The sequence below is a fragment of the Anolis carolinensis genome, unplaced genomic scaffold (genome assembly GCF_035594765.1).
Source record: "Anolis carolinensis isolate JA03-04 unplaced genomic scaffold, rAnoCar3.1.pri scaffold_10, whole genome shotgun sequence".
In the NCBI taxonomy this organism is placed as follows: domain Eukaryota; kingdom Metazoa; phylum Chordata; class Lepidosauria; order Squamata; family Dactyloidae; genus Anolis; species Anolis carolinensis.
Window position 1 is genome coordinate 10,342,187 of NW_026943821.1, and position 11,333 is coordinate 10,353,519.

General features: G+C 38.7%; 1 protein-coding gene across 1 annotated transcript; it reads right to left on the reverse strand.

Annotated features, from left to right (window-relative positions):
• Window positions 1-345: 345 nt before the first annotated feature.
• Window positions 346-11,123, reverse strand: LOC100567337 (rho-related GTP-binding protein RhoU). Its single transcript, XM_008113833.3, has 3 exons — window positions 10,798-11,123; window positions 10,552-10,610; window positions 346-2,876 (listed from the first exon to the last, which is right to left on the reverse strand). The coding sequence occupies exons 1-3, from the start codon at window positions 10,997-10,999 to the stop codon at window positions 2,427-2,429; spliced, it is 711 nt and encodes a 236-aa protein (XP_008112040.2). The 5' UTR covers window positions 11,000-11,123; the 3' UTR covers window positions 346-2,426.
• Between the last annotated feature and the right edge of the window lie 210 nt (window positions 11,124-11,333).

The window sequence follows — 11,333 nt, forward strand, 5'->3', positions numbered from 1 at the left end:
TAAATAAAAAACACCACTCAAAAACAGGGAAATTCCAGACAAGAAAAATCAGGGCCAGCTAATCACCTTCCAACAAAGGATTCCCCCAGGCAGGAAGCAGCCAGGCTTTGAAGATGAAAGGCCATTCAATGGTAATCGAAGTGATCAATTGCAACAGTCACACTTGCCTCAAACAGACAAGAGTTTTTTCTCCCACTCTGGATCTTCCACAGATATATAAACCCCACTTGCTCAGTTTCCAAAAGACCTCACAACCTCTGAGGATGCCTGCCATAGATGTGGGCGAAACGTCAGGAGATAATGCTTCTGGAACATGGCCATAAAAAATCACAGAAACCCAGTGAGTCTGGTCATGAAAGCCTTTAATAACACATTGAACTTGAAAGCATACAATACATGCATCATCACAAACCCACATTGCTTCAAGTACCTGCCTAAGGAGGCCCATTTTTATGTTCCTGCAAAATAGAGCAGCCTTTTATTCTACAGGACGTGAGGATATTATAAGAATTGAATGCCAGGGCAATCTACTGCCGAAGCTCCAAATCCTTACCTCCCAACCCAGCGCTCACCTGCAATAGCAGCCCATGATGGAAGCATGCATTCAGAATATTATAAATAGCTTATTATTTTTAATGGTTTCCATAAGGAGAGACATCAAATGAATGTTCAACCCCACAGGGCAAAAAAACAAACAAACAATTCCAGTGTAAATTGCAACACCGCTGCACTTCTTCAGGTTGCAGGAATGTTTTCTTCCTGGAATCATGAATCATGAAAGCTCTTTGATTTTTTTTTTCCTGCCGAAGTTCATCAAGCGTATCATTTGAAATTGTTTTTTCCAGGAGGGAGGGTTTCAAACAGCAAGGGGTGCCATCCAAACTGATCCCACTCTCCCATGAGCAGCGCCATCTATTCTGAATTGGAAACAATTGGAACAGAAAGAAAGTCCAAGATTCTTCAGAATTTCACAGGCAGAAAGCTGCATTGTTGCATGTTTTCCCAGGCAAAAGGTGCCAGCAATGGGGCTTTAGGCGACCCAGGAATCTGGCTACTATTAACAATACCAACCACTTCCGAGGGAGAAACAGAGAACTGAAAGAGAAGCTCACAATGGAAAATTAGAACTGCTCCACCTCTGGAAACCTCAAAGCAAATTTAAAAACCGGGAAGTGGTGGTTTGCACAGATCCAGCAGTACAAAGAAAATTAAGGCCAGGCAAATTAACCTATGTAGGGAAAAATTTATATATACTTTTTAGAAAATGTAAAGCCCTATGAAAAAGAGGTTGTCCAAAAGATCTGGGGGGGGGGGGGGGGGAATAAACTCTCATGGTATAAATGGCAGGGACATGCCTTACTGGGTTACCCAATAGTTATCTCCCCATCTTCAGCCTAGATTGAAGGCCACGTTTCATCTGATCAGGTTAGGATTCAAATGCAGAAATACACAGGAATGTAGTTTATGTTTTAGAGGAAAGTAATGGCAAACCATCTCCGGGTATTCCTTGCCTATGAAAGACCTATGAAATTCACGCATTGGCCATACATTAATGGGTAATTGGAAGGCACTTGGGTTATTATTATTATAAGTTTCCAAAAATTCTGGAAACAATCTGCTTAAGTTCATTGCAACATTCGATTTGACAGTCTGAAGTTGAAATTTCAGAGAAGGCAAGAGAAAATTTTGCACTGTAGACCACAAGGAGGGAAAGAACCACAGAACTGGAGGGTTGGAAGGAATCCCAATGAGCACCTAGTCCAACTCCTTGTCATCCCAGCACAATTTCTTCCTCTCTCATAAATATATTTGGAAGGTATTCAGGTTGGCATGGGGCAAGCACAGGAGCGGAGTGGTTTCGACACAAGTTATCCTCCAAAAGTTGAGAGAGATTGTGTATCCATTAGTTCCGTCCAGGAAGTTGGTCCCTAAAGGCAAACTCCACTTTTGCAAATGTTGTCCTGATGAGAACCATACAGTGCTCATCAGGATGAATTATCTAGCGCTACATTGTCAGTATGATCAGCCACATGGCACAAGATCCAGAGCAAATGCCAACCCTCCAATCCGCCCCACTGTCCAAAGAGATTGTGGCTCCTTTGGTTGCTCCCTTCTGCTCAAGACGCTGGTCCCTAAAGCCAAACACCTCCTTTGTCAATATTGCCACGATGAGATTCAAATTCTGGTCATTAGAGGATTGAGAAAGCCAAGGTGCCAATATTATCAACCACTTGGCACAGAGCGCATGCCAGCCCCTCCTGACCCCATTGTCCATCCAATGGAGCGCCACTTCTAAATAGGCACAAACAACAAGATTCCGGTCCCACAATGTGCCCATGTCAACTGGATAGGGATCACATCATATAGCCGCATGCCTTATAGGCGTCCCCAGAGGAAGCCCAGCCTCGTGCCGGGGGAACGACCTGCTACCGCACACACACGCACTTCCTCCACCAGGCTATGGAGAGCGTTCGGAGACAGCTGGCGGGGCCCCTGCGTGCCTTCGGCAAGGGGTGTTCGGGGTGCCGCAGCCCCGCCGCAATGGCCGTGTCGAATACCTCCTTGAGGTTGTGCTGGGTGAGGGCGGAGCACTCCAGGTAGCCCACCATGCCCAGCTTCACGGAGAGGGCCCGGGCAGCACCAGGGGGCACAGGCTTCTCTCGGTGGCGGGCCAAGGCGATCAGCACCTTGACGTCCTGGCGCAGGTCGGACTGGGTGCCCACCAGCAGCACCGGGGTGGAGGGGCAGTGGCGCCGCACTTCAGGGTACCACTTGTCGGCAATGTTTTGGAAAGAGGTGGGTGCCACTACACTGAAGCACAGCAGGAGGATGTCCGCCTTTGGGTAGAAGACCTGGCGCAGCGTGTCAAATTCGTCCTGCAGGCAAAAAGGAGGGAAGGGGAAGGAAGGTAAGGAGGACATTGTTCATGTCCTTGACCTGCATAATAATCATCTATCATAGGATGTATGTGTATGTATGTGGGCTCCTACATGGCTTGATGTATCAGGACCAACCTTGGCACACATGCCCTTCATTATAGAATAGAATAACTTCTTCTTTGTGGTGTCTGTGAAATGCGCAAATATGCTCAGCTGCAATAACTACCACATGTTCAAATTTCACAGCTCACCACTCAAAGAAACACCGTTGCAGGTAAGCAACCATTCCTTCTTCTTCTTCATGGTGTCTGTGAAATATGCACATATGGTAGTAATTGCACCTGAGCATATGTGTGAATTTCACAGATCACGACTTGAAGAAACACAGTTACAGGTAATCAACCATTGCTTCATTGTCATTGTACATTATTTAGCTTACAATAATTGAAGGGTTTGAATGAATAATCACCCCTTTTGAACAAAGGCTACAAACCACAACATACATACATACTTTGGCTTTCATATATATAGAAAGGCACCTGCGATTCTAAGGCATACCATCTTTTTTTGAACCCAGTAAGAGAGAGAGAGAGGGGGGGGGATAGAAAAACTCTGGTTTCTCTTCTAAACAAGCAGTAAAAATCCAGATAAATTAGTGTGAGTTTTGCAGACTATTTCCAGGAGTTGTATGTCTAATATCTGTTTATTAGTGTATGTTTTATGTTAGAGTGACCATCTTAGATTTAGCTGTGTTCAATGTAGTTGTTTTACATTTATATATTATGAAAAACCGCTTTTTTGAATTTTTTCTATTTTCCCTATTTTCTCAAAAATTATATTTTTTATTGTTGTGGAGCTGTGGGAAAGGCAGGTAACATATTATTATTATTATTATTATTATTATTATTATTATTTACATAATAATAATAGTTACCTCCCCTCAAATTGAAATTATTATTATATTATTATTATTATTATTATTATTATTATTATTATTATTATTATTACTACTATTATTTTATTATTTACTACCTGCCTCCCCTCACAGCTCAAGGCAAAATATAATAATAATAATAATAATAAATGAAAATAATAATAATAATAAAAACAACAACAACACTTTTATCTGGAAATAAAGGGACAATAAAACACACCAAAAACAATACAAAAAAGCAATTTTTCATCTATATCTATACTCATAATAAAAGTGAAAATATGTATGTGTGTGTGGCTGGGGTGTCGACTTACACAGACAAGCTTCTGCCTCCACCAACAACTACAGCTCCCACTACCCAGAAGCCACCGATGGCCCTCTTTCCAATGACATTGCAGGTTATGGTGAGTACCATAAACATGTCCAAGAGCCCTGCCAATGTCCTCCACAAACACCATACTGCTCATCACCACCCAAGTGAAGGCTTTCATGCGGAGACAAATTCATCCTAGACTTCCTGTGTTTCCTTCATCACAGACATCCCAGTGTTTCTTACTCTTTCAATTGGTGTAGAATTTACATGACCCCGCACACTGCTTCTCCCAGAACCCTTTCCTGTTCTTTTCTATGGCACACAGCAAACAGAGGAATTGATCAGCAACTGAACATACTAGAGAGGTTTGAGGAGAATTCACCATGATTTATAGGAGTTGTAAGTACTGGGATGTATAGTTCACCTGCACACCAATATTAATACAATGAAAATTTAAAATTCATAGTTTACAATTGACTGGGAAGGACTGCTGAAAGAGAGCGGTCAGGAACAAACCATCCCACTCATGATGTACCTTTTCAAATGGATTCAATGTCTCCTTCTACATCAAGGCAATTTTTAAATAACTGTTAACTGGCTTTGGAGCACTCAGTACAAACTAAACAGGAACTTACACCTTAATAGGCAAACCGCAGAATTCCCACCCTGTTGCAACGCCTTCCGCAAGTCCCTGCAAACCCAAAATAAACACGATTCCCCAGGTATTTATCTTTTGCCATCTCAAGATCAGTTGTGTTTTGAAACCCATTGGATAAAGCCTCTAGGGATTTTCCGACTTCTCATATCAGTTTTTTAATATCAAGCCAGGTCACTAAAACTTATATGGAAGTCGGTGCCTTTCAATATATTTTTAGCTCTGTATTGACTCCTGCCTATAAAAAAATAAATCTCTTTCAACACAGTGCGAATGTCAAGAGAGAAGCTTCCACTTTTGAACTCAAGAACAATTTACTTTGAAATGACTAATAAGCTCATCAGGGAAGGGACAATGTGTTGCCGAAAGCTTTCATGGCCAGAATTACTGGGTTGCTGTGAGTTTTCCGGGCTGTATGGCCATGTTCCAGAAGCATTCCCTCCTGACATTTTGCCCACATTTATGGCAGGCATCCTCAGAGGTTGTGAGGTCTGTTGGAAACAAGGCAAGTGGGGTTTATAGCTCTGTGGAATAATGTCCAGGTTGGGAGAAAGAACTCATGTCTGTTGGAGGCAAGTATGAATGTTGCCATTGGCCACCTTGATTATTTATTTATTTATTTCCATCATTTCTATCCCGCCCTTCTCACCTAAAGGGACTCAGGGCGGCTTACAAAACCGGCAGAATTCGATGCCAATACACAACAATACAAAATAATAAAAGCATAAGCAGTTAAATACAGATTTAAAACAATACAAAATACTTGAGCCATTCACCCACAGAATCTTGTACATAAACCTTAGTCCAGACCGAGTCTAAGCCAACAAAACTTATTCTTTGAACACTTGCTCGCATAGCCAGGTCTTCACTTTCTTTCTAAAACTCAAAACGAATGGAGCCTGCCGGATGTCACTAGGGAGGCATCAGTAGGTTAAATGTTTCTGAATATTTACACAAAACTAATTTAAGATAAGACTTCCCAACTCTGATTAAATCATTACTCCCATCTTCCTCAATGTAAATATGCTTGTGTATCATTTTAGTAATAATAGAGTAAAATAATACATGTAATAATAGTAATAATAATAATAATAATAATAAATAGAGTAAAATAATAAATGTAATAATAATATCAGAGTGAAATAATAAATGTATTATTAATAATAAAAATAGAGTAAAATAAATGTAATAGTAGCAACAATAATAGAGAAAAATACATGTAATAATAATAAAAGAGAATAATAATACATGTAATAATAAATAGAGTAAAATAATAAATGTAATATTAATAATATCACAGTGAAATAATAAATGCATTAATAATAATAAAAAGAGTAAAATACATGCAATAGTAGCAACAATAATAGAGAAAAATAATAAATGTACCATATATTCTCGAGTATAAGCTGACCCAAATATAAGCCAACCAGGACCCTAACCCGAGTATAAGCCAAGGGGGGCTTTTTCAGTCTTAAAAAAAAGGGCTGAAAAACTAGGCTTATACTCGAGTATATACAGTAAGTGATTTTCAGCTCAGGAACATAAGACATACTGTCTCGAGGCATTAGGAGAGTAACAATTATATTATTGTTATTGTTGTTGCTTCTGCTGCTGTTTTATTGTTGTTGTTATGCACACTTTTCCTATTATTATTTATAATATTTATAATAGTCTCCTGCATGGAGAGAAAAAGCAGGGTATAAATAATCATAATAATTAATTTTTATTATGAATACTTTTTCTATTATTATGTTTACTTATGCATACTTTTCCTATTATTATTTATAACATTTATAAATACATTTATAAATAAATGTGCACACAAATTTATAATATTTACTGTACAATATTCAAATCTCCTTTGTAGAGAGAAAAAGTAGTGGTATAAATTTGAAAAATTATTATTATTATGATTATGCACACTTTTTCTATTCTTATTTATACCCTGCTTTTTTTCTCCATGAAGGAGACTATAAATCTAAGATGAAATTGTCCCCGTATGAAAGCCTTCATTTGGGTGGTGGGCAGGATGGTGTTTGTGGAGAACATTGGCAGGGCTCTTGGACATGTTCATGGTGCTCACTATAACCTGCAATGTCATTGGAGGGAGGGCCATTGATGTCTCCTGAGTAGTGGGAGCTATAGCTATTTGTGGAAGTGGGCGCTTGTCTGTGGAAGTGGACTCTCCAGCCACACACATACATACGGTACATATTTTCACTTTTATTATGGAGGCCCCGATGGTGCAGTGGGTTAAACCCTTGTTCCGGCAGGACTGATGACTTAAAGGTTGAGTTGCTGACCTGAAGGTTTCCAGTTCGAATCCAACCCAGGGAGGGCACAGGTGAGCTTCCTCTGTCAGCTCCAGCTCCCCATGTGGGGACATGAGAGAAGCCTTCCACAAGGATGGTAAAAACAACAAAACATCTGGGTGTCCCTTGGGCAACGTCCTTGCAGACGGCCAATTCTCTCACACCAGAAGCGACTTGCAGTTTCTCAAGTCGCTCCTGATACGGAAAAAAAACCCCTTTATTATGTGCATAGGTTAAAATATTCTAATACCTGTATTAAAATACACAGAAGAAGGATTAAAATACAGTAAACACAAAAAGTGGGTTTAAAATTGATCCTTACAATTGAATGGTTAAGGCCTACCAGAAGAAATACTTAAGTCTACACCACAGAATGAACACTTTGATGTCAAACTGCATCAACTCTACAGTGTAGACGCACCACTGTACATTTTAAAAACGACCTAAAAATCAGAAAGAAAGAAAGAATTCAAAAGTGCGGCTAAAGAGGGAGAGGCAGATCCTGGTGTGCTGCATGCCAACCCACAGGAAGGTTAAGAAGGTTGAACGCAAAACGATTAAGGGGAAAAGAGGAAAGGCATGAACAACAAAGGGAAAGAAAGTTTGCACAGTCCTTCCTCATAATCTGGAAAGGAAAAAAAAGCCATTTTGTACTACAAACCTCAGAATCCCCCAGCTACTAAGCTTGAATGGACAAAAGATTAAGAGGAAAAGAGGAACAGTATATCTATACATCTATACACATAATAAAAGTGAAAATATGTATGTGTGGGTGGAGGACATTGGCTGGGGTGTCCACTTACACAGACAAGCTCCTGCCTCCACAAATAGCTCTAGCTCCCACTACCCAGGAGACACCGATGGCCCTCTTTCCAATGACATTGCAGGTTATAGCGAGCATCATGAACATGTCCAAGAGCCCTGCCAATGTCCTCCACAAACACCACATTGCCCACCACCCAAGTGAAGACTTTCATACGGGGGCAATTTCATCCTAGATTTTCTGTTTTTCCTCCACCACAGACACCCCAGTGTTTCTGACTCTCTCCATTAGTGTGGACTTTGCATGACCCCACCCACTGCCTCTCCCATAGCCATTTCCTATTCTTTTCTATGGCACACAGCAAACGGAGGAATTGATCAGCAACTCAACATACTGGAGAGGTTTGGGGAGAATTCACCATGCTTTATAGGAGTTGTAGGTCCTGGGATATGTAGTTCACCTGCAATCTAAGAGCACTCTGGACTCCACCGATGATGGACCTGGACCAAACCTGGCACAGAGAACCCCCATGACTCATAAAAAATACTGCAGCTCTTTGGGGGGATTTATAGGAGTTGTTGTTCATCTACATCCAGAGCGCAATATGAACCCAAACTATGATGGATCTGGACCAAATTTGGCATGCATACCCAATATTCCCGAAATTGAATACTGGTGGGTTTTGAGGGTAATTAGCCTGGACATTTTGAGTTGTACGGACAGTACTGGAATTTACAGTTCACCTGCATAGTTCAACTTGGCACACAGAGCCCCCATAACCAGCAAAAAATACTGGAGGTTTTGGGGAAAATAAAATAATATATAATAATAAAATAATATATAATAATGCAACAAATATTATTATTATACTGTAATAATAAAATAATAATAATAATAATAATAATAATATGGCAATAATAATGCAACATTAACAATAACAATAATAATATGGCAATAAAATAATAATAGAGCAAGAATAATAATGCAACAATAATAATAATGATAATAATATGGCAATAATAATGCAACATTAACAATAACGATAATAATATGGCAATAAAATAATAATACAGCAAGAATAATAATGCAACAATAATAATAATAATAACATGGCAATAAAATAATATATAATAATGTGACAAATAACATTAATAATAATATGGCAATAAAATAATAATAGAATACAATAATTAAATAAATAATAATAATGCAGCAAGAATAGTAATGCAACAATAATGATGATGATAATAATAAGGCAATAAAGTAATAATACAGCAAGAATAATAATGCAACAATAATTATGATGATAATAATAATATAGCAATGCAATAATAAAATAATAATTCAGCAAAAACAATAATGGAAAAATAATGATAATAATATGGCAAAATAATAATTACAACAATAATTAGAATGAAAATAATAAGACATATTAATAATGCAATAAAATAATAAGGAAAGAATAATAATGCAATAATGATGATGATAATAATATGGCGATACAACAACAAAAACAAGGCAAGAATAATAATGCAACAATATAATGGTAATAATAATTATACTATGGCAATAAAATAATAACATTAAAATGCAAGAAAATAATAATAATATGGCATAATAATAATGAAATAAAATAACAAGGCAATCATAGTAATGCAACAATAATGATAATAATACAGCAATATAATAACAACAATAATACAATAATAATAGTGCAAGAATAACAATGATGCTAATATGGCAAAATTATAAAAATGCAATAAAATAATATTAAAGCAACAATAATATAATTATAATAAGGCAATAATGATGTGCACAATAAGAGAGTATTACAATAATTTTTAATACTTTTTATTATTATTTTATTTTATTACTTTTATTTTATTTTATTACTTTTTATTTATTATTTTATATAATACAATAATAATACAATAGCAATAAAGAGGAAAAAAGAAAAGAAAAGAAGAAAGGAAAAAAGAGAGAAAAAGAAGGGTTAATATATAGATATGAAAAAGGGGACATAAATAGAGAAGATTTAATACTGCAAGTTAGAGCATCTATTTTACTATGAGTATTACCTACACTAAACTGTGCTTATTCTGGAAAAAATTAATTATTTTATTATTATTGTTGTTGTAATTATTTAATTGCAGTAAATAGAATATATATATGTAGTTCTTATCTGTAGTTCTTATCAATATTTTTTTATTCTTTGACATGAGATATTCATTTATAGTAGAGTCTCACTTATCCAACATAAACAGGCCAGCAGAACTAAGCAACTATGTTGGATAATAAGGAGAAATTAAGGGAAAGTCTATTAAACATCAAATTAGGTTATGATTTTACAAATTAAGCACCAAAACATCATGTTATACAACAAATTTGACAGAAAAAGTAGTTCAATACGAAATAATGCTATGTAGTAATTACTGTATTTACAAATTTAGCACCAAAATATCACGATTTATTGAAAACATTGACTACAAAAATGTGTTGGATAATCCAGAACGTTGGATAAGCGAGTGTTGGATAAATGAGACTCTACTGTATTTGTTTCCAGTTGGTTTCCTTTATTTTCATTCCTTTATTCTTAGTCATGAGAAAGGTAAGCCTATCCATATTTCTAATTTCTAAATTTTTTGTAAGAGAGTATTATAATAATAAGGCAATAATCATAATCATCATGTCTTACCTGCCCTGCGGTGTCACACAGCTGGAGCCGGATGGGAGACCCATCCACTTGAACCACAGCTAAGGACAAAAGGCAAAAATAATATTTTTATTGAGAATTTCCAAACTCACCTCAACCAAGCAATCTGCAAAGAGAAACAGAACAGAACAAATAGGAGGGAAGAGCTTCCTAAACCAAACCACCTTCAGTAATACCAGAGAGAGAGAGAGAGAGAGCGCTCTCTTGGAAGGCCCGGCATGGACTTACCGGAGAAGCGGTCCAGGGCGGTGGGCACGTAGCGCGCCGGGAAGCCGTTGGTGCTGTAGCTGAGCGCCAGGCTGGTCTTGCCCACGGCGCCGTCGCCCAGCAGCACGCACTCCAGGCTCCGCAGCGGCGCCGAGGCCGACTCCTCTAGCAGGCGCCGGCGGGGAGCGTGCGGGGGAACGGGCGGCAGCTCCTGCGGAGGCATCGCGGGAGGACCAACCTGCCTCGGCGCCGGACAGAGCAGGACTGAAGCGCCGCCACCTGGGCTGCCCGGGGTCCCAGGAGGATGATTTGCATAGCCGCGCCTCCCACGCCTCGCCCCCTTAGACTGAAAGCCGACGGGGCTGATTTGCATGGCCACGCCTTCTGTGGAGCAGGGCACGCCCCTCTCAGATCCAAAGCCAATGAGGCTTATTTGCATAGCCGCGCCTCTCCGTTTGGAACCTTTGGAAACAAACATTCCAAAGAGTCTTATATTTGCACTAGCTGAGCCCGGCCACGCGTTGCTGTGGCCAAGTCTGGTGGTATGGGAAATAAAG